We start from the raw sequence: 25,178 nt of genomic DNA on the forward strand, positions 1-25,178 counted from the left end.
TCATTAATTAGACCACGTTTTAAACCAATATTCGAATGCAGAGTTACTAATGATTGTGCAAACTCATGATTTAAGGTAATTTTATATAAGCCATCACATAAATTACCAGAACCAATCACTATAAAACATCAAATTGAGTTTTCCACAACTAAATAAAACTGAATATCCAACACGCTTTAAGTTGGATAACGAAACTAAATTCCTAGAAATTGAAGGAACATAAAAAGTGTCTTCTAGATCCATCTGATGAACTGTCTCTAAGATCAGTCGGTAGGTTCCTACAGCTACGACTTCAGCTTTGAGATGGTTCCCCATATAGACAAATCTTTTACTTTCCTTCGGTTTCCTGGTTGAGAGGTATCCCTGCATGTCATTTGTAATGTGGGTTGTGGCCCTAGAGTCAATCCACCACGTATTAGAAGGTACTTCAGCAAGATTTGATTCATAACAAACAAAAGAAAATTTCTTACCTTTCTTTTCGAACCAAGCCTTTTGCTTGTTGTAGTCTTTCTTCACATGCCCCTTCTTGCCACAAAAGTAGCACTTGACAGTGAAACCATTCTGAGTCTGATTTTCTTCCCCAGGTTCATTCTTTTTCTTTGGTGGATTTTTCTTTGATTTTACAAACTTACCCATCTTTTTCTTTATAGCTCCATGAGTTACAGCCAATGCAATTTGATGTCCTTCCTCCCTCAACCTCACTTCTTCCTGAACACACATATTAGTCAAACTCCACTTATCTTTATTGGTGTTATAGTGGATTTTGAATGCGCCGAATTGTGATGGAAGTGAGTTGAGAATAAACTGCACGAGAAAAGTTTCTTCAACTTGCATCCCTAAAGTTCTAATTTTTGCAACTTTGTCGCCATATTGAGGATGTGATCCTAAACTCCTCGGTGGCCATTATATTTCATTGTTGTCAATTCAGCCATAATAGTGCCAGCAAGTGGCTTGTCGATCTTCAACAGCCTTTAACCAAATTTTACTTTAAGCGTTAGGGTAACGTCACTAAAGAGTTCTTTGATCAATAACCAAGTAAGATCCCAGGAAGGTCGGAGGAGTCAATATAGTCTCCCTTCTATGTCCAACCACCTTAGATAGCAAGCTATCTTTTTGACAAATCTTAAGAGGTATTAAGACAAGATCTCATAAGTAACGCGGAAAAAGACATAAACAATACATATTAAAGTTTTGAGAATTATGATGAACTACTGATATCACATAAGTCTTTCCATTGGGAAAAACTTAGGTATATCTATTGTCCACTCGTCAAGAATCACTTATGTAGATTTAAAGTAATTTATGCAATTTTTCAGCTAGTCATGTTACCTTTGGGTATTCAATTCTAATCTGTCAAATTACATAAGTTACATTATCCTACCCAGTTTATAATTATTTGAAAGTGACTCTCCTTTGGGCTAATCTCAATCTCCTAATTATAACTACAATTGAGAATATTATCAACCATAATGTTACCCTTTTAACAATTCTTTTATGTAGTTCTATATTCATAAGTTTTACAAATCTAGGCCACTTTGGCAGCTACTAAATTAGTAAACCCTATGAATACGGAACTAACCAATAATATTCTCTATTCATTAATTTGAGTTATTTAATTATCATTAATTCAATCATTATTTAATGATTTCTAGAATTTCTTTTATGTGATTGCAATTACCAATATGATAACAATAATAACTCTAAACAAACATGAATATATATATATATATATATATATATATATAAATCAAAATATGGAATATGATAATCATGAATATCTCATATAATGGTTAATAAGAATTACACTTAATATGAATTAACCACTTCAATATTTAATATTTAATGTCATAAATTATATCATGATATCAATTTTAAATCATGAAAATATATAAATATTAACAATAATAGACAATAAATGTGCATAATTAGACAAGGCAAAAACATAATCCTCTAATGTGATACAATCAAATAAATATATTTATTTAATAGACCGAACAATTTAGCAAAATTCTAAAATTGCTTTTAATTTATGCACTTTATCATAACGGCAAGCAATACACTCAATTCAATATCATATTATGATGATTATAAAAATTATTATCTCTAAAATTAATAATAATCCGAAGCATGTATATATGCATATAATTGAGACGTAAAAACGAAGCATGCATGACCACGACACAAGGCTTTATAAAACTAGGCCACGTTTAAATTATATTATAAACTGACCCATTTTTAATTTAATCAACCCAATTTTAAATCTTTTAAGTTTTAGCCACATAAAATTATAATAACCGCTTTAAAAATTAATATGATTATTTTAGCCAAAACTTTACATCCCAAATATGATTTAAAAATTAATGTCGATAATAATAATAAAAAAACAAATGTACTGTTTTATGAATAATTATAATAATAATATTCATAAATATATTATTATTCCAAGGTGTATTGATTCAAAAAAACTGCGACTCTGATACCACATGTAAGATTTAATAATACATGTAACTATAATAATAATGTGGAATTAAATTTAACAGGATCTTAAATTAATGAACATACCTTTTATTTGCCATTGAATTAGAGAAGTTGAGAAAATACCCATAATAGTTGAACCTTTAATTCTTGGTGAGGCTCACCTTCTTCTCTCTGTCTCTCTTAATTAGGATGACTATAAAATTTAGAGTGATGGAAAAATACTTATCATGTAAAAGGGAGTCACCCATCCTTATATAGAGGAGAGAAGAGGGCCAGATAAACTCTATCAGAAGAATTCCTAATCCATCAAGGTTTCCTTCTTATCTTAGAAGAGTGATTATATTAAAATTCTAATTATTGAACTTTATATATACTGTTGGCTTTATCTAATTGTGGAGTCCAGATAAAATAAAACATGTAAAAATATGTAGGTTATTGGGCCACACTAGAAAATAAATCCAACAACTTAAACCAAACAAAGCACAACCATCTTGGTACAACCAAAGAAAAATGCCTCCATCTTCCACCAACACCACCACTCACTATGACTCCTACCCACCAGTGTTCCGCCCAAAGATCGCCTCAATCCACCACTCACCACCCACTTCACGCATCCCATACTCAGACTCAGACCCACTACCAGTTATCGACCTCCAATGCCTGAACAAGAACAAACTAGCCGAGGCTTGCAGAGACTGGGGCATATTTCGATTGGTGAACCATGGTGTCCCAACAAAGCTGCTGAGCCAGCTTCATGAGCATGCCAAGGACCTTTTCTCTCTCTCCTTTGATACCAAACAAAGGCATGGTTTTGGAAGTCCTATGTCTTACTTTTGGGGTACCCCTGGTTTAACCCCTAGTGGGCTTGCCATTGAGAGGGGTCCCAATATTGCTCCAAACATTAACTGGGTCGAAGGTTTCAGTGTTCCTCTGACTCTACTGTCAAACCTTCTTGCTCAAAAGAAACTGTCACACCAGCTTCAAGATCATGGCGATGATGATGATTATCCAATGCTCGATGCTTTCAGGTAACACAAAAACCTTTGAATCACCTTTTGCTTTTTATTTTTATTTTTATTTTTATGAGACATGAATAATTTTGATTAGTTAAAAAAATTAGTTATTTGAAAGTTAAAAGAAATTATTAATTTTTAGTTTAAAAAAATTATACTAAATACTAACAAATCTATTAAATAAACACAACATTAAATGATCAAATTATGTAAAAATTTTAAGACATTGTTTAAGTGTATTAAAACAGACAACAGTATTCCTTTCTAGTAGATTGCTGTGGACATCTCCGACAGGTTGACTTGTAGCCTCTTCTATTTATTCATTTATTTTCGTTTATTGAAAGGTAGTACAACCAAAAAGCGAATCATATACTAACCAACTTTGAATATATACTAATCAACTTTGAATATTTTTTTTTTGGTTGTAAAAATTATTCGAATCGATAGATGTGAACCCGCACGATTCATGTTCAATGCACACATGTATTCATGATTGGTTTTTGTGGCTGTGATATTTTAAAATAAACTATTGATCAAGATCATTACATTTTAGTGTTTTGAGAAGTTGATAAAAAGTTAATTTTTTTTAATCTAATTGGAATTCATATTGGAATTCATACCCATTGGACACTAATTGGAATTCATATTGGAATTCATACCCTATCAAATTGGAATTCATACCCATTGGACACTAATTGTTTGAAAAGTTTAAATCACTTTGTTTGGTTAACAGTTCTTAGAAATAGTTTTAATTTTTTTTTTCATGTTTTTTATTTTTATTTTTTATTTTTAGTAAAATTTTTCATATTTTAAACAGTTTATTTTTTATTTTTTAGGTCATCTTAATCTTGATATATTTAAAGGTAAAATATTTATGAAAAAATCTTTAAAAAATCAATAAATATATATTTTAAGTCTTACTACTCAAGATAATTCTACTGTTGAATCTATTGAAAAAATATTTAGTAAATTAGCTACCTCCTCTTCTGCTAAAGATACTAAAGAAATCAAAGTATTAACACAACAACCCTTTGATGAAATTCCACATAGTGACTCTGACACATCTAATAATGAAATTACTCAATTAGCCCAACAATTTCAAGATACTAATTTGCATTACCTTTAATAAATCTAAAGTTAATCCAACCACAATGAAAAAAAAATGGTACAATCGACCTAGACCTCCAGATTTACAATTTGAAGAAACCAATATTAATAATCAATTTTCTGTTTCTGCTAAAAAACTGTATGAATGGAATATAGATGGTCTTAATGAATATCAAATCCTTACTAAATTAAATCATTTATCCATAGTTGCAAACAGTTATTTAACTAATTACCGTGAATATACTCAACCTGAACTTGTTATCTTAATCACTAATGGATTTACTGGAATGCTCAATAGGAGGAACAACAAGAGGTTGACTAGATGAAATCAAGGCTTTGGAAGGAGGTCTTGGGCGAGACATCTGTTTAATAGAAAGAAAGATTAGCATCCACTGAGGAGATCTAAATAATCTTGATGATAATGTAAACAATTGTAATAGGTGAGCAAGTAAATGACGACGGGCTTGGATTTGGTGATATTGAATATATTGAGCACGTTGAGTAGTCTTTTTGGCTAATTTGAGACGAGCAATTCGGTAAGCAGTGTGGTGAATAAGGTTATTGTAATAAGAAATTTGTGACTTATGGTAAGAAATAAAAGGAGTGGCCATCCCTAGTTCAATGACTTTTTTGACTTCATTTTTAACATTAGTGGACTCATCGCTGGGTAATTTGGTGTGTGTGGGGATTGAGATTATAATTTTCATTTGGAATAATATGCCCACAAAATACTAATTTTAAACTATAATTAAACAAAATTAACTTACAATTTCTTACTGGAAGTAACTGCAAGGAGTTGCTTCAAAATACATAACTTGAAAATAAAATTACACAGTTGAATATCAGAGAAAGGTGTTGGTTCTCACTCAGAATCCTAACAAACTCAAACTTTGATTTACAATTGACTGAAATTACAAATATATAAGCAAACAAAGTGACTGTTAAGCTTGTGAACTGGGAGCTGAAAGAGCATGATAGAGCACATGGGTGATGTCTGCTACTTTCGGCTGATTGAAGCTTTTGACTTTTGGTGAGCAGGTTTTACTATTCATGACTTTCGGTGGCATGTGACTGATGGAAAGTAATATATATACAAAATAACAACTTTTCTCAAAATGAGTAGAGAGTGAAGCTATAATTCATATATATCAAATCTAATGTTGATTAGTTGAGCATTTTGTTGACTAGCAGCTATGCATAAGGGTCCTGAGCATCTTGAAAGTGGGCTGCATATGGATCATAGCTGGTTGATTGAGCAGTTGAATTAGATGAGCTGGATGAACTGGACTGTTGGGCCGGTGCAGCAGGCTCATCATCAGAAGGTTCATCTTTTAATTGGGCCTAGGCCTGATCCATCAGGAGACGGGCCATCTGAAGTAGATGATCACTGGATGATCCAGGTTTAACTTTGGGCTTTGACTGAGCTGACTTGGATTTATCCGGTTTGGGTTTTGACTGGGCTGGTTGAGCAGCAACTTTGGATTTGGTTGACTTGGGCTTGGAAGAACCATATATGGGATCAATGGCGCTTCCAAGATTGACTGGAGGAAGTGGGCTTCCTTGAGTGACTGAAGTAGTTGGGTTCTGCTGAGCTTTAACCATTGCAAGAGTTGGAGCATGAACATTGACTGGGAACTCAAGTTAAACTTGTTCAATAATGCGGGGAACTTTGAAGTTATCCCATCATTTAACAAAATGTTGATGAGTGACTAGGTTAGTATTTTCAATTCCAAATTGCCATTTAAATATCCAAGAAACTTTGTATTTGGACATAAAAATGAGCAACCATGAAAATTGCTGTTGATGTTGACTACGTTTGTAAACAGTTGAAAAATAGTTGACTTGTTCCATAAGAGAGGATGAAAGAATCTCAGGTATAGCACTATGAAGAGACCACCATCTGAGGAACCATGTAGGAATGACTGATTTGAATTGGTGATCAAACTGGAAGAACCAGGAGTGACTATATGACTCATTTTGATATATGAGGACTTTGAACCATGCATCCATATAGTCATAATAACTATGTTGGATGGAGTGACCAGGTAAATCTCGAAGAAGGTAAGGAGTACCCCATTCATTAAGAGATGCAATATTGTGAATATAAAGTGAATGGTAAACAATTTTAACAGGGTTGATTTTATCACGAATTGGTTTAATAAGAATTGACTGGTGGTTGAATAGAATATCCTTATAAAAGGAAAGTGTCTTATCAGGATGAAGTGGCACAAAATGCCATCCTAGAGGGAAGTATTTATGGGTTAAATCAAGAACATCATGGATGTTCTTATGAACAGGTTCTTTGAAGAATAGGTTGACTGAGTAAAATTGAACATAATTAGATTTAGCAGGTTTGACTGGATTGGGAGGAAATTGAGTGAGTGTTTGACTAGATGAAGCAAAAGGATCTGAAGCAAGAGCAGATGTGTAACTAGGTTAGGAATGTTACCAAGAACTTGGTAACGATTGACCATTTCAATAGGAGGAACAACAAAAGGTTGACTAGATGAAATAAAGGCTTTGAAAGGAGGTCTTGGGCGAGACATCTGTTTAATAGAAAGAAAGATTAGCATCCACTGAGGAGATCTAAATAATCTTGATGATAATGTAAACAATTGTAATAGTGAGCAAGTAAATGATGATGGGCTTGGATTTGGTGATATTGAATTTATTGAGCACGTTGAGTAGTCTTTTTGGCTAATTTGAGACGAGCAATTCGGTAAGCAATATGGTGAATAAGGTTGTTGTAATAAGAAATTTGTGACTTATGGTAAGAAATAAATGGAGTGGCCATCCCTATCCCCCCTGTAAAAATTCTTAGGTAAGAAAGTCAAGAATAGAATTTTGACTACCAGGTATATATTCAATAGCGAAATCAAAAATACTTAAAATAGATTGCCATCGGGCAAAAATTTACTTACTAGCAATATTTTGAACATCTTTTTTCTAAAATATATTTAGCACTTTTACAATCAACACATAATAAAAACGTTTGATTTAAAATATCATCTTAAAATTTACTAATACATAAAACAATAGATAAAAGTTCTTTTTTAATAGTACTATAATTTAATTGTGTTTTATTCTAAACACCAGAATGAAAACGAGCAATTTGTTCAGATGACTTGGGGGTAATCTGTTGAAGAAGAATATCACCATAACCAATATCAGAAGCATCAGTTTGAATAATTTTGAAAGAATCTTCAGTAGGAATACTAAGACAGGGTAGAGTCTTGACATACTTTTTGACTTGTTTGAACAATAGTAGTATGAGTAGAAGACCAAGGTGGAGGATTATCCTTCAACCGATCAAAAAGTGGTTGACAAGTTTTCCTAAGGCCTTTGTAAAATTCAGCAATGTAATTTAAATATCCTAAGAACCGTTGTAACTGAGTTTTATCAAGAATTTCATCAGGAAATTTAGAGGCAAATTCTATTGACCGACTAATGGGAAGAATGGTACTCTGATGAATATCATATCCTAAGAATCGAACTTTAGTTTGAAATAGTTTAATCTTAGGAGCAAAGATGACTAGACCATTATGTTTAATAATTTGAAAGAAAGCATGGAGATGTTTCCAATGTTCTTCTATTGACTTAGAAAAGATCAGAATGTCATCAATGTAAACAATGGAGAAATGACTAAAAGGGTTGAATATGTCATTCACAATATGCTGGAATTCACTAGGAGCTTTTTTTAATCCAAAGAGCATGACATTCCACTCGTAATGACCAAAAGGAGTAGTAAAAGCAGTTTTATACCTATCTTTAGGATGAATTTGGATTTGCCAAAATCCACTTTTTAAATCAAATTTACTAAAGATGACAACTTGACTAAGTTTTTTAATTAAATCTTTTTTATTAGGGATTGGATATCTGATCCATTCAAGAACTTTGTTTAATGGTTTGTAATTAATGACTAAGTAAGGGACACCACGCTCTAATTCAGCATTTTTATGGACATAGAAAGCAGGACATGACCAAGGTGATTTACTCGGACTAATGATTTTATTTTTTAATAATTCATTAATTTCTTTTTTACATATTTCAACTAATTTATTATTCATTTGAATAGGTCGAGTTTAGTTGGGATTAGTTTTTCATTAAAGTTTTTAATATAAGATAAGATGACTACATGTTTTTTCCTATGCCAAAAAGTACTAGGTAAAGTTGAACAAACATTTGATTCAAGTTTTTGATTGAATTGTTTAATTTTAGATTGTAAAATAGGATTAGCTAATTGAGTTTCAATTCTTTTATATTTAACTTCTTCTTTAAGAAATTTAAGTTGTTTAGTTAATCGATTAATAGATTAAGATATGGAATATTCTTTTAATTGATTTAATTCTCTAGCTTCTGGTGGGGATAGAAATTTAAATGTAACTTTTTGACCAAATGAATGAGTGGTTATTCCATGATTAGTAGTGGTAAATGGAAATAACAAAAATATAAAAGGAGTTCCTTATATAACTTTATCAGTTAAGTTTTTGACTAAAACAAAAGATATTTTAAAACAAACATTATTTTGACAAGTATGAACTTTGGGTAATTTATATTGGATATGCATTTGACTTCCATTAGCAGAGCTTAATTGTTCAGTAGTTTTATGAAAATGTTTCGTAGGGATTAAACCTTCTTGAATACAGTTTAAATTAGCACCAGTATCAATTAATGCAATAACTTCGATTTCAAAATCATTAACTACTAAGTTGATTTTTGAATGCCATTTTTAGATATTAATTCGAGTTATTAAATTAAGACGATTACTTTCATGAGATCTATTATCAAAAATAATTTTATCAGGATCAGTTTCAGAACCAGATCCGGATTCAGATTCAGAAGATGATTTTTGACTATTTTGGAATTCATCAAGACTTTAATTAATTTTAAGTACATAGATTTCTTCTTCTAAAGATTTATCCTTGTCTTTGAGTTCTTTGAGGGTTAACTCAATGTTATTAATTTCAATCTGTAAATCTTGTAAAGTTACTTCTTTGTGTTTTTCTTTTGTAAATCTTTCTAAGGTTTTATTAAGAATAACGATGGGTTTATCCTGTTTAGGTTTATGATCTTTATTTAGAATTAAAGATTTTAATTTATCCATATATTGTTGTTTGAGTTCAGGATTTTCTAATTTAGCAATTAATTCAATAAGAGCAGTTTCTTCGTGTTGAGATTTAGTAAGTACAGTAATTTGTTTATTGTTACAACAAGTATCATTACATCCTAATTCAATATTGTTACTAGTATCATCGCTAGAAGTATGGTAATTAGAACTAGTGTCAACAGGAGTAGATTCATCAGATGATTGATTCGATTGAATAGGAGAATTATCTAATTTAAATATATCAAATATGTGTTTTTGATTTTCTTCACTAATTTGTAATTGATTAAGTTTTTCTTTAACTCTACATTTATTTGAGTAATGACGTTTTTTACCATAATTGTAACAGGTCATGTCTTTAGTAGATTTAGATTTTGGATTAGATTTCTTATAATATTTCTTTTTGGTTTAGTATAAAATTTATCATTTGATTTAGAAGGTGAATATTTCTTTTTGTATTTATTTGAATATTTGTAAGAAGATTTATTTTTAGTATGTTTTCTTCGTGAAGGTGCGACAGGAGGTAAACCATATTGTTCACAAAAATTTCCTAATTCATATTTAGCTTTGTGTTTATCTTTAGCAGCTTTTTGACTAAGTTTTAAGTCTATGCACATTCTTAATCCTTCTTTTTGAATAGTACTGATTCTATCACCATAAGTAAGATTATCATATTCAATAACACTAGTAGGTTGACTAAGGACATCTCGAATTTTATGAGCAAAAAGACTAGGTAATCCATTAATGAATTTTTCTTTCCAAAAAGATTTAGTACAATCATCTCTAAGCATAACTCTAGAGGTAAAGACATCTTTATACCATCTAAAATCTCTAAGAGTTGGGCAAGTTAGATTACTGAGTTGATCATGGATTCGTGAATAGATATTAGTTGGTGTTCTAATGAAATGTTTGACTATGGTGTAGATTAATGTATTAATACCATCAGGAATACTAGATCCTATATCATCATCAAAAATAGGGAAACCATTATCATTCATTTGAACAGAATATTGAATAGATTCTCGTTGTTCGGAAGTGAGATATTTATCCCACCAAGATTTGAGCATTCCAGTAAATCTATTAGTGATTAAGATAACAAGTTGAGGTTGAGTATATTCAGGGTAATTAGTTAAATAACTGTTTGCAACCATGTATAAATGATTTAATTTAGTAAAGATTTGATGTTCACTAAGACCATGTATATTCTATTCATACAGTTTTTTTTAGTAGAAACAGAAAATTGATTATTAACATTGGTTTCTTCAAATTGTAAATCTGGAGGTGTAGGTCGATTACCAATTTTTTGTCATTGTGGTTGGATTAACTTTAGATTTATTGAAGGTAATACGATTCATTTTAGTATCTTGAAATTGTTGGGCTAATTGAGTAATTTCATTATTAGATGTGTCAGAGTCACTGTACGAGTACGAAATAATTCTTCTCGTATGATCATGTTGATCAAGATTGCACTCCTCTAAACAACGTTGCTTTGCCACCTGAAAACACAAATGTGAGCTAGCCAGCGGGTGTGCGCCGGAAACCCCTCTGATGCCTAAGTCAGCAACTAGACAATAGACAATAAGCTCTGTGTATTCTAGAGTAAGAATTAGGGATACCTGTACAAAGGTCTGGTCATGAGCTTTTATAGATTCTGCTTGGCACAATACTAGTAGGATTCCAACTCTCCCTATGAGAGTCCTCCTAGGAATCACACATCCTACTCACTACCAACAAAGTGAGATGGTTTTACACAATCCTAGTAGGACTTTACTCTCCTTAGCAGAGTCCTCCTAGGAGTCACACTCCTACTCACTACCAACCAAGTGAGATGGTTTGCACAATCTCAATAGAACTCTAACTCTCCTTAGCAGAGTCCTACTAGGAGTCTCATCACTGCAAGCCAAGTGAGATGGCTGATCTCTTTACCTCGGTTTATACATTCCTGACCAAACTGACTTATCTCGATCCTCTATGTAGACACCCCATTTTTGACCGTCCTCAAGATTGGGACGTCATCGTTTGAACACTCGATGATTATCCATGCTCAGGTTCGTTTTGAGTTCTCGGGGGTCTCGGCTACGCGCCTTGCCTCAAAACCTCTTAACTTATCTGTTTTGTGCTTGGTTGTGGACCAAGCACTTGGGTTTTTGCCTCTGAGGGCAGGGAATGGCTTGTTGGCCATCCCCATACCTCACCGGCCATGGCTTGAGGCCACCGGCCCTGTTGTCTTGCTACTGGCCAAAGGTGTTGGCCGGTCGGCAATGTTTTTGGTCGGCCGGCCATTGTTTTGATCAATCGACCACTTTTTCTGGCCGAGACCTTTTCTTGAGGAGATTTGAACCTTTTGAACCCCTATTTTAGCTTCTTGAGGAAGCTTGAACCTTTTGAACCCTTGGTTTTAGCTTCTTGAGGAAGCTTGAATATTTTAAACCCTTGGTTTTAGCTTCTTGAGGAAACTTGAACCTTTTGAACCTTGGTTTTAGTTTCTCCAAGAAGCTTAAACCTTTTTAGCTTCTCCAAGAAGCATTGACCCTTTTGCTCTAGCTTCTCCAAGAAGCTTGACCCTTTTGTTTTGGCTTCTTAGAGAAGCTTGAACCCTTTGCTTAGCTTCTTGAGGAAGCTTGTCCCCTTTGCTCTAGTTTCCTCAAGAAGCTTGGCCCTTTTGCTACAAGCTTCTAAGAGAAGTTTGGCCCCTTTGCTCCAAGCTTCTCCAAGAAGCTTGGACCTTTGTACCTCTATAAAAGAAGAGCTCCTCTTCCATTGCAAGGGTTGAAAAAAAAAATGGTCTAAGGCACAAGAGTTGTATCTCTCTCTATCTCCATATTTTGAGCTCCAAAAGTGTTGGTTCTTGACCCCTTTGCACCACACTTCATAGCCACACACCTCCACCACTCATCTAAGGTCCATGGAAGCCATTTTCAGAGGTTGAAGGTCTGATTTTTTTGGTCTCAAAGCTGTTGGTTTTGCTGGAACTACAAGGGTAACACATTTTACCCTCTTTTGGTCTTTATTTTGCTTCATCTTTTAGCCACAGTTAGAAGCATTTTCGAGCTTTGTCATAAACTGAAAAAAAAAAGTCTTATTTTGAGCTCCTTTTGAAGTTTGTTTAAGATCACTTTTTTGTTTGGGGTTGTTTACCCCCTCTTAGGCCTTGTTTGGCCTCATTTTTGTGCTTTTTTGTGAGCTTCGGGACCACCTTGTATTGGCCCTCTCACCACTGAAATCTAGAGGGATTTCAGTGGTGAGGGTGGTGTTTTGAGGTCCTAAGAAAGAGAGGGTCATCCCCTCTCCTTATTGTCTTGTTTACTTGCATTTTTGGCCTTACAAAGGAGTCCATATTTGCACACTTCTTGAGTTCGGTTCTGGCCTTTTTCAGTGAGTTTTAGGGCTTGCTTGAACTCTTTCCAGGGCTGTTTTTGTCATTTAAGGCTTGCCTCTTGCATGTGTAGAGCAACCCCTTTCATAGTTTTTCAAAGTAGCACCTCATTCTTGCATGTATTGGATACATTTCAGTGGGTATTTAGTCATATTTTGGCATGTCATGAATCTGTTTTAGGCTGTTTTAGTGACTCCTTGAATGCTTCATACACTTGTAGTGTAAATCCCCTAAACTAGCTTCACATGCTTCATGCTTTGTCATGTCTTGTTAGCTTGTTTGGTTTACATTTCAGCATATTTTTGGTAATGTTTTTCCATATCATGACCCTATCCATAGTTGGTTTGGTCATCCTTTGCATGCTCCATATAGGTGTAGAACAAATCTTGTTTACTAGCCTCTTGTGCATGATGTTTTAACTCATCATCCTAGCATATTTTGGCTTTACTCTAACATGATTTTATGCTTATTTTGGGCTATCCTAGGACTGTTTTGGGTTGCCATGGCCATATCACTCATGCTTTGTATAGCTATAGTGTAAATGCTTAGGCTAGTCTTGGGTTTTGAGGCCCCTACCATGCATATCATGAGTGTTTGCATGCTTCGAAGTCATTTTGGAATCATTTAGTATGTCATTTCAGAGCTGGAATGTATGCCATTGTATGCCATGTTTCATCCTTGCATTGCTCTTGGAGAGTTGCATTTTGTGCCTTAGGCTTGGAGCCCTTGCATTGCGCATGTTTGCATGAATCTTGGGCCTTGTTCTCATCTCACATGGCCACTGTTTTGGACCTATTAGAGAGCTGTCCATCTTGGTGTAAGTCCATCCTTTGCATGTTCTTGCATGCTCGCTTTGCATGTTGTTACATACTTGGCTTATTAATATGTTGTTGCATGTTTAAGTGATATCGCATTTGGCATGCGTCTTTGATTAAGTTGCTTAACATGTTGTTACATGTCTTGCATACTTTCATGTTTAAGTTTCACTTTGCATGCTTGTTAGCTTGCATACTTGTTACATGCTTGCATGTTTGCATACTTGTTCACATGCTCATATTGCATGCTTAGGTTGCATATCATTGCATGCATCCCATCCCTCTTGATCAATCATGATAGAGATTGGGGGCCTTATGTGTTTGTGTGCATTACATTTGACATTGAAATGCACACTTGGCCTCTTGGGCCATCATCATTGAAATGCGTGATTGGTGGCCCGAGGGTTGAGGACCATCCTTCATTGAGGTCATAACATGATAGGGAGGTTGGTTGTGCAAATATTGCATCGTAAATGCTTTGCCATGCTTTGTTTGTCCTCTGCTGCTGTCAAACAGGATTCTGCAGGAATGGATAGCCGACCGACCACATTGAGTGCCGGCCGACTACATATTTTTGGCCGAGAGCCACACTTTTGGTCTATGACCAGTTTCCCATGGCCGGTGATGTTTCCTCTTGGTCGGTGACATCCCACAGTGTTCAGGGAGTGTTCCAGAACCAACCTTGGGACTTTTGCAATTTTCAGAGGCATAATGCAGTGTAAACAGAGCAACATGAGCATGGCGTTGGATTTCCGAACGAAGCCGAGCATGTGTGCATTTGACCCTCTTCCCGAGGCTGTTTTATTGCTTTCTTAACTTAATTAATTTTTTTTTAATTAGTTAAGTGGTTGTGTAATATTTAATTAGCTCGTTAGTTAATTAATTTGTATTATTCTTTTGGTCCCTCCGAGAGAGGGCGAATTATGTAATAAGCGCGTGTGTGCGTGATGCATGTCTTCCAACCTCCATTTCTTTCTCCCTTTTAGTTACCTGCTTTTGATGGTTAGTACTAGGGCATATTTCAATTAGCATCCTTATGCTCGTATGTTTGCATCATTCATCTGTATTGCATGCACCGGGCTCGGCGCATCATACTAACTATATTGTATTTTCCATTCCAAAGTTGAATACATACTATCTGTTGCATTTCATATGCCATCTTAGAATAGCCGAGTTTATTTCTAGTTGCATTTTGCATGTGTTACATTAGCCATCTTAACATGAACTAGGATCATGCACTTGATAACTAACTAGTTTCTGTTTTGGCTCGGAGTACTCAGTAAGCTTTTATGCTTTAGCATCCTTGCATGTGTGTGAGTGACTACCATGATAGCATGCTTACCATGAGGCTATGTGCTTATGTGATATAACTGCCTGAATGCCTGTGGGTGAAGGTTGGGTTGCTTGAGTTGGAATAATTTGTCGAAACCCGTGTTTTAGCCTACTTGCGAGTAGCAAACTTCAATCCATTTTCAAAACAATTGGATATGCGATGCTTTGTTCCAACTTAGGCAATCCAGTCTATACTTGTTTTGCTGTGCGCGTCACATAGTAATTCTAGGCTAATAAACCGGAATAAGAGCACGTGTGTTTTCAAAAACTTGATATCATGGTTAATAGAGGCCGATCTTTGATCGGGCGAGTGGGGGTGCTCACGAAGTGATCTTCCCCAATCGTATCCAAGTTCCCGAGCTGAAGCAACTTTGGTGATGACGGACACGTGGCCTTATGCACGAGTCAGGGTTTCCTAAATTCTCCCAAAATAAAATATTTAGGTGGTGACTCTGTATCTGGCAAAGCAGTCCATGTTTGGCACTTCTTTCTAAAAATCAGTTTTTCAAAACGATTTGTCGGATTTGGACTCTTTGATGATTCATTAGTCTTGCATTACACTCTGCGAGATTAGATACAAGACCGTGACATTGAGTCCGAACTGTAGTGAGCCCAACGAACAAAACGGGGGATTCCCTCCCGAGACGTTCGGGGACGTCTACACCCTGCCATTCGAACCGTTTGATTGGAAGCCGATGTAATGAACGCCATCCTGCCGAGCTACAGATAGCTCGGCCCTCGTCATTGATGTCACCTCGATTTTGTCTGTTTAGACCAAGCTAACTGCAGCAATCTCTGACCGAGCTAACAAGGGCGAGGTCCAACTTGTGAAGCCCAAACACCTCGGCCCATAGCTCGGTTTGAACTTTACCTGGCCTAAGCTCGTTAGTTTTTGGACCGAGCTACAGCAGCTCCTATCTCTGTCCGATGTGCGGCTCAACTTCCAAAGAAGCCTCTTCCTTAGCTCGGCCCAATTTATTTATAAATTACCCTCTTAGTCACTATGAGGAATTTCATTAAAGGGTTGTTGTGTTAATACTTTGATTTCTTTAGTATCTTTAGCAGAAGAGGAGGTAGCTAATTTACTAAATATTTTTTCAATAGATTCAACAGTAAAATTATCTTGAGTAGTAAGACTTAATCGTTTCCTAGAATGAGGAAGGTGTATTAAAGGTTTGTTTAAAGGTTTACTAGTGGATGTGTGACTAGTTGAATAATCATCAAAAGTTGTTTCAATTTTATCTAATTGCTTACCAATAGTTTTTAAATATTGATTGGTGTAATTATTTTGTTCAATGACTTTTTTGACTTCATTTTTAACATTAGTGGACTCATCGCCGAGTAATTTGAAAGGAGAAGCTGGAACAGGCGTAACTTTATGATCAATAATTATATTTTCTAAAGGAGGGTGACTAGCGGTGACAGATGTAGTAGCAGATGTTTTCCATTTAGTTTTAGTAACAACATTAATTTTTTTATAATAATTTTCTAAATAATCAAAAAATAGCATTTCAATATTGATTTCAGTCATAAATTGATACCATTTGCGAGTAATGTTAGTTTGTTGTTTACCATCATATTGTTTGTAACAATTATAACGTTTTGACCTATTTGCTTTGGATTTATATTCAGCATGAAGTTTGGGCAAGTCAGGAGTAAATGGTTTACTAAGAGTAAATAGTTGTGGATTAATAGGAGGAACGACTTCAAAATCAGTTTGAGTAGGTGAATTGTGAGATTTAGTATCTTCTACATATACAGGTTTACCAATTTGGGTAGTAGAGGAATTGTCAATGTCTTTTAATTTAGTATAAGTGTTAGAAGATTGACCACGATTAATGTGACTATTTTTCCTAAACAAAGGTGTATTAAATATTTCATCATCATTAGCTTCAGTAGTGGGAATACTAGATGTGCTATGTCGAGAAGATTGACTCTTCGTTCTATTAAATTTAATATGGATAGATCCATCAGTGAATTGTTGAATTTCTTTAAGGTCATCTTGGTGTGTGTGGGGATTGAGATTATAATTTTCATTATTTGTAATCCATTCATCAGGTAAAGTAATGTCTTTCCAGGTTAGCATATTTGGAGCAGTAATATTAGCTTTAGTAGTACTACTTTGGATAAGTAATGTTTTATCTTTTGGACTTTTATGTCAAGCTTGGACATTTAAATTAGTTTTCATAACTTTGTAATGAACGCGATAAGTTAAAGCAAGATTGTGAACTTGTTCAATCATATTAGCAGCTGAACCAGATATTTGAATATTGAGAGTTAAAGCTTTTAGTATGTGAGGATCACGTAAACTAAGAGTAAAATCAGGAAAACAATTAAAATGACCTGGCTCTTTGTGAAGGCCAGATTCCATCATTCCTATAATACTATAATTAAAATCTATAAATCTAGCATCTCGTAAACATAGTAAAGCAGATGAGTTTTTACTTTGTTGAGTTAATGGTTTGATTCCTACTTGAATTTAATCCTAAATGAATAAAGTTGTGACCAGTGGCTAAATGATGCCAAATAGTTTCAGCAGAGAATAGTTGGCAAGTTTCTCTAAATTTAGTTAAAGCATAAACTTGTTCAAGAGTTTTAACATGAAGATTTACTTTAAATGATGATTGTAAGAATGTAGTTTTATAAATTTCTTTAATGGGTATTTTGCGTATATTCCAACTTAAATCAATTTGATCATTATTTTGTAATTCAATTTCTTTCTCATTAATTACTAATTTCGTATTTGGAATAGGAGCTAAGATTGTAGAAGATGATCTAGAGCTAACTGAAGAGTTACTTCTGAATAATCGATCCATTGTTTAATTCTGTTATTGGGTTTCAATTTCTTAAATTCTATTATTACTTATCATGTTTTCACATACCATGTGTTCGCACATACCCTCTCCTAGATCATCCAGTGATCATCTGCTTCAGATGGCTCGTCTCCTGATGGATCAGGCCCAGGCCCAATTAAAAGATGAACCTTCTAATGATGAGCCTGCTACACCGGCCCAACAGTCTAGTTCATCCAGCTCATCTAATTCAACTGCTCAATCAACGATCCATATGCGGCCCACTTCCAAGATGCTCAGGACCCTTATGCATAGCTACTAGTCAACAAAATGCTCAACCAATCAACATTGGATTCGATATATATGCATTATAGCTTCACTCTCTACTCATTTTTGAGAAAAGATGTTATTTTGTATATATATTACTTTCCATCAGTCACATGCCACCGAAAGCCATGAATAGTAAAACCTGCTCACCAAAAGTCAAAAGCTTCAATTAGCTTTAGTCAATCAGCTGAAAGTAGCAGACAGCACCCATATGCTCTATTATGCTCTTCCAGCTCCCAGTTTACAAGCTTAACCGTCACTTCGTTTGCTTATATATTTGTAATTTCAGTCAATTGTAAATCAGAGTTTGAGTTTGTTAGGATTCCGAGTGAGAACCAACACCTTTCTCTGATATTCAACTGTGTAATTTTATTTTCAAGTTATGTATTTTGAAGCAACTCCTTATAGTTACTTCCAGTAAACAATTCTAAGTTAATTTTGTTTAATTATTGTTTAAAATTAGTAGTTTGTGGGCATATTATTCCAACTCTGTTTAATTCTGTTTCTTCTGTTTCTTCCATATTCCAATTTGGTTATCATTTTCGCTTCTTTTGATATTATTCCAAATCAGAGTTTGAGTTTGTTAGGATGCTCAGGACCCTTATACATAGCTACTAGTCAACAAAATGCTCAACCAGTCAACATTGGATTCGATATATATGCATTATAGCTTCACTCTCTACTCATTTTTAGAAAAGATGTTATTTTGTATATATATTACTTTCCATTAGTCGCATGCCACCGAAAGCCATGAATAGTAAAACCTGCTCACCAAAAGTCAAAAGCTTCAATTAGCTTTAGTCAATCAACCGAAAGTAGCAGACAGCACCCATGTGCTCTATCATGCTCTTCCATCTCCCAGTTCACAAGCTTAACAGTCACTTCGTTCGCTTATATATTTGTAATTTCAATCAATTGTAAATCAAAGTTTGAGTTTGTCAGGATTCTGAGTGAGAACCAACACCTTTCTCTGATATTTAACTGTGTAATTTTATTTTCAAGTTATGTATTTTGAAGCAACTCCTTGCAATTACTTCCAGTAAACAATTGTAAGTTAATTTTGTTTAATTATTGTTTAAAATTAGTATTCGTGTGCATATTATTCCAACTCTGTTTAATTCTGTTTCTTCTGTTTCTTCCATATTCCAATTTGGTTATCATTTCCGCTTCTTTTGGTATCAAAGCCAAGTTATTGTTGTCCATGATGCTGAGCTATTGTTCTCTTATTTCTACTTAATCAATTTATGTTAAATTCTTGTTGTCTGGTTATTCAAGTTTCTTATCTCTTATTCACTTATCTCCGTTGTCCACCTTGCTAGTAACCACTCAACATTCGTCCCAGTCTTTGGTAAGTCCTTTGGTTAGGTAGTGATAGACATAGGGGTCTCCCGGAGAGGGTATGTGCGAACACATGGTATGTGAAAACATGATAAGTAATAATAGAATTTAAGAAATTGAAACCCAATAACATAATTAAACAATGGATCGATTATTCAGAAGTAACTCTTCAGTTAGCTCTAGATCATCTTCTACAATCTTAGCTCCTATTCCAAATACGAAATTAGTAATTAATGAGGAAGAAATTGAATTGCAGGAGAAATTGAAATTCAATAAATATATATTTTTTGTATTTATTGAATTTTTAAAAGATCTTTTTCACAAATATTTTATTTTTTTAAATACATGTAGGTTATGTGGATCTAAAAAAAGTAAAAATATGACTTAAATATGAAATAAAAAAAATTCTAAAGACAACAAATTACAAAAAAAATAAAAAACTTTGCTTTTAAAAAATTCAAAACCAAACAGAGTCAATGTTGTTTAGTTTTTTAAAAAATCCATACAGAATTTATGAAGTTTAAGTTTGTGGAGTGACACCATCTGCAAAAACTCATGGAGTCGCCACTGTTTAATCGCAAAACCCACATGTAGGTTGCCTAGTGTAGTGACTGAGGGGTTTAACATGAGTTTTTTTTTTTTTTTCAGTCAGAAACATTTGAGATTCATTATGGCTTTGTTTGTTTAGAAAGAAATGGATACTAGAAAGTAAAAATAGTAGAAAGTGCAGTGAAAGAAAGGAAAAAAAAAAATTTATTTTCTTGCATGCATTTGAATAGATTAAAAATTTTGTAAGAAAATGATGGGAAAAAATATAATTACCGCATAATAAGGAGTTGTAGAGAGAAGTATGGGTAAATAGGGAAACAAAATAAGTAATATCAAATTTTGTGGGAAAAAATAAATTTTTGTGTATTATGCGAGAAATCGCAAGCCTAATTAACAAGCTAATTTGAGTTGTACATGAAATTTTAATTTCCATTATTTTCTACGATTATCTATCTAAACAAACACATAAAAAATTATTTTATCTTTATTTTTCTTTTACTTTCTTGTATTCTTTATCTAACCAAACTGAGCCTATGGGATGATTTTCAGAGGTCTCATATTTGAGTTTTAGAGGGGGCAAAATGTTTGGGTTTAATTGATATGTGTGATTTGTTGATAATTGTATGTATCAGATTTTATTTATAAGCTTCTAGTATATGAAATGACTTGATAGGCTGATTATAGTTCCTTGCCATTAAGAAAAATAATACTAAAAGTTGAGTGTGCAAAATGGGTGTATCTTAGCATTTTTAAGACAAGCAAATAGTCGCACAAAGATATCATTATTGTGCAATTGGAAATGTTCATTTTTCTCATTTTTATTTTTGAATGATTTCAAAAAAAGGGGTGCATCGTTCAGTATTTTCTATTCGCTTATGTTCGAGTCTTTTTGTCCTTTATATTCGTTTGGAATTTTGTTTATATTTGCTAATTTTTTGGTTGGTTGTTGGACTCTTATTCATAATTAAGACGCTCAATTTAAATTGATGTAACCCTTTACAGTAATTTTTACACTTTATCATTTTTTTTTATATTTTAAAGTGCTCAATTTAAATTTTAGGTTGCTTAAATTCTAGTTTTAAAGAGAGCTGTTGAGGTGCTGAAAACTAAGGGTGGGTGCGGGTTGATTGCGGTTACAGAATCTCCAATCCGTCATCCGTCCGTTAGATTGACAGATTGAAAAAAATCAATCCGCATCTGTTTGCCAATTCGGCGGATGTGGATTGAGCAGTTTGGTGGATGGATGCGAATCGGTTTGGCGGTTTAAAATTTTATAAATTTTCAACATAATTCAATTTGTGCATTTCCTAGGAAAAAAAGAAAAAAGTATTACAGTTAATGACTTAAAAAAATAATACAATCGCTGCAAGCCTCATCCAAAGAGAGAAATTTTAAAATTTTAGAATATTACAATCATTGCATGTCTTATCCACATATTATAATTATAATATACCTCATCCATATAAACTATTATAATTTGTGGTTCTTAAAATATAAAAACAATTCAAACCACTAAAATCATGAACAGAGCAGTAGTAGAGATTGTACATCTATATCTGTTTTTGAAAATAAAAACCAACCAGCATATATTATCTTTTTTATTTATTATTTTTAGAGTTAGATTTCAAAATAAAAAAATATAGATTAATACATTTATTTTTTTTCAATGCAAAAAATATATTCAAGTTGAAAATTCTTTTTCAATAAAATATTTAACTTATTTTTCAATTAAAAATATAAACAGAATATATAAACAAATTAAAAATATAAAGTCTTACAAATTATTAGGGGTACTCGCAGTTTGGCGATTCGGTTACTGTCAACGGAATCTCAAATCCGTCATCCGTCCAAAACTAGGCGGATTGGAAAAAATCAATCCGTAACCGTCCGCTCGTCGTCTCGCATCCGTCCAAAATACGGTGGATCGGTTCCATTCGATCTGTTTTGGTGAATCGACATATCCGCTGCTCACACTAATGAAAACTACTAAACCAACCCATTTGCCGATGGCCCAATTGAAAATTCCTCGAATTTTACAAATGAAGCCATAGGCCCAATTGAGGAATTCTCCTCATATTTTCAACTTGCAATTAATAAACTATGGTAAAAGCTAACCATGGTTAAATGGGTGGTCATTAATGTTGAAATATATGTATAAAATTTATTAAAATATATAAAAATAAAATGTGTATTAAAATTTTAATTCTTTTGACGTTATATGACTGTTAATGAATTCTCAATAAGCAATTGTTAACAGGATCTGAAATTATAAATCAATAAAGTTGTCCGGTGTTATTTTGATATTTGGCAAAAAGGTTAGGTGTTAAATTCCATTCTCTTGTGTAGGTTTTATTTCATGTGTGGTTGGGGTTCAAATTATCCTTAAACTTTTATCGCAAGATTATTGCATCAAACAGAGGTATGTTTTAAAAAATAGACCACTTATTTTGTGAAAATAAATGTGATAAAATAAAAATGTTACGATTATTAGATTGATTTATTTATTTATTTTTATGAATGATAAACTCGAAAAAATACTATTAAATGTGAGAACCCGCATTTAATTATTTTAAAAAAAATAATTAATTAATTTTTTCCAGAATCTATATGATATATATTAGTGTATAAATTAGTTTTAATTTACCTCAATTCAATCATTAACAAAGATATTATTAAGAATAATAATTTGGCGGATGTTCAATATTTATTGTTTGTAAATTATTTTAATAGAAGGTTCAACATGATAATTATCCTTATTAAATACCTTAATTAAAAATCTTAATATATTAATTTTAAGAAACTCATACAAATATATATATATATATATATATATATGTATATATATATAAAATAAAATAAATAAAAAATCAAATTTTCAGATTTTTTTGGTGACAGCATTGTCACTTGGTTACATGCATGATAATATAGGATATAGGACCCATTATAACTCTTAGAATTAGAAGATCCGATTAGACAACATACAATGGTAATATAGGATATAGGTCCCATTATAACTCTTAGGCTCCGTTTGTTTTGGGAGATAGAATAGAGGGAATTGATAGTAAGGGGATTGATAGTGAGGGGATTAGTAGTGAGGGGATTGATAGTGAGAGAATTAGTAGTGAGGAATTGTTAAATTATTTTTATATAAAATAATAAAACAAATAAAAAAATATAAAAAATTAAAAATTATATTTTAAAAAAAATTTCCCATATATAAAAAATAAAAATAAATAAAAAAATTTCTAATCCCCTCACTATTTTTCTAATACCATCTCTACCTCCTCCTTACCAATCCCCTCTCCAACGGTATTAGTAATACCAATGGACTAATAGTCTCAAGGCCTTCTCTCAAAACAAACAAGGCTATTACTAATACCTTGGTATTAGCAATCTCAATACCCTCTCTTTCACCCAAAACAAACGGGGCCTTAGAATTAGAAGGTTTGAGTAGACAATGGCCCTGTTTGGTAGGGTTTATTTCCAACTTATTTTAATTTTTAGTTTAATTTAAACTATTTTAATGTGTTTGGTTCAGCTTAACAATACAGTTTATAACTTTTTGTAAGTCAAAAATCAACTTATTCTTTGAGTGGGGGAGGAGAAGCTTAATTTATAAGTCAAAAATCAGTTTATGTTCACAGCTATAAGCTATAAGCTGTTGGGTTATAAGTTATAATCACTTTCCTACAGCTCTACCAAACAGGGCCAATATAGAATATGGAGAGAGAGAGAGAGAGAGAGAGAGAGAGAGAGAGAGAGAGAGAGAGAGAGAGGGGTTGGTTTTTTTTGGTTATTTTAGCCTGGGGTTAAAAAACTTCGTTTGGGAAGGACTTTTTGACTTTTTTTAAGTTTTTTTTTTTGTAAAAGAAAAAATGTAATGATTATGGGTTGGATGTGATATTTTGTTTTATTCAGCTAAAATAACCTATTTTTTCTTATATTGCTATTTTAGCTCAAACCCATCTTCCCAAACAAACCTTCTGTGAGCAACGAAGTAAAGTAAGAGAAGGGGAGGAAGAGATTAAGGAAACTAAATTTTTTTACCATTTCATCAACCTATTTTAATCCTATTATTAAGTAAAAAAACTCTCTCAACCCACTCATTTTTTTTAAAAGTTAAAATTTCAGATTGTGTTCATAGCGAAAATTGTAGACAGAATTTTATTTATAGTTGTATATAAATTTTGTGATTTCTATATCAAATATTTGAATATATTGGTAGTTTTAAAATCATGATATTATTGTGAAATTAGATTTGCATGTGTAGTTTATACTATTAAAGAGTTGATTGAAGATTTTCTTTAGCCCTTAAATATGCCAAACAGTTGTACGAATTTTTAGACAATTTTATACTCAAACTTTTGAGATGATTTCTTCTACAAAGCTGTTGAGAATGACGTCTAGTTCATCCATGAATTTTTGCAACAATTATTGAGTTTTGTACAGATTTTACCACATGTTTAAAAATCATTGAAAATTCTATATTAAACCAAATTTGATAATTTCTAAATAAAAAATGAAATTTGAGAAGTCTAGCTCCATAATAAATTTTTAGATTATGGAATTGACTTATAAATTTAATTATGGAATTAATTTAAGAATATGTGATAAATTTGTGTCATAAACTTTCTTGAAATTTTTCAAAATTATTTATAATTTATTTTTGAAAAATGCTTTATGAAAAATGACCATAAGATGTTTATTGAGTATTCTATAGATTTTTACGAATTTTAGAATTGTATAAGTAATTTATTTATAATTTTAATTACGTACATTCTGAAAATTTCTGGTAGATTGAGAAGGAACCAAAATTACCACTTCAATTGTTTATTTGGACTAAAATTTAATATTGTGCTAGTCTAATCTTATAAATTAAAAATCCATGCATGTGTGTGATTATGGTTTATTTTTTTGTATCTAAATTATCATTCATACCATGGTTTA

The 25,178-nt window shown here is 32.8% G+C and overlaps 1 protein-coding gene across 1 annotated transcript in view; it reads left to right on the plus strand.

Moving 5' to 3' along the window:
• Window positions 1–5,223, plus strand: part of LOC114283988 (gibberellin 2-beta-dioxygenase 8) — a 57,274-nt gene extending 52,051 nt beyond the window's left edge. Inside the window, exon 3 of the mRNA XM_082919970.1 lies at window positions 4,897–5,223. Coding sequence (XP_082776096.1) covers window positions 4,897–4,920 — 24 coding nt within the window. The 3' untranslated portion in view covers window positions 4,921–5,223. The remainder of the gene's footprint in view (window positions 1–4,896) is intronic.
• Window positions 5,224–25,178: the final 19,955 nt, after the last annotated feature.

Source organism: Camellia sinensis, chromosome 3 (genome assembly GCF_055761805.1).
Source record: "Camellia sinensis isolate YWXY chromosome 3, ASM5576180v1, whole genome shotgun sequence".
Lineage (NCBI taxonomy): Eukaryota > Viridiplantae > Streptophyta > Magnoliopsida > Ericales > Theaceae > Camellia > Camellia sinensis.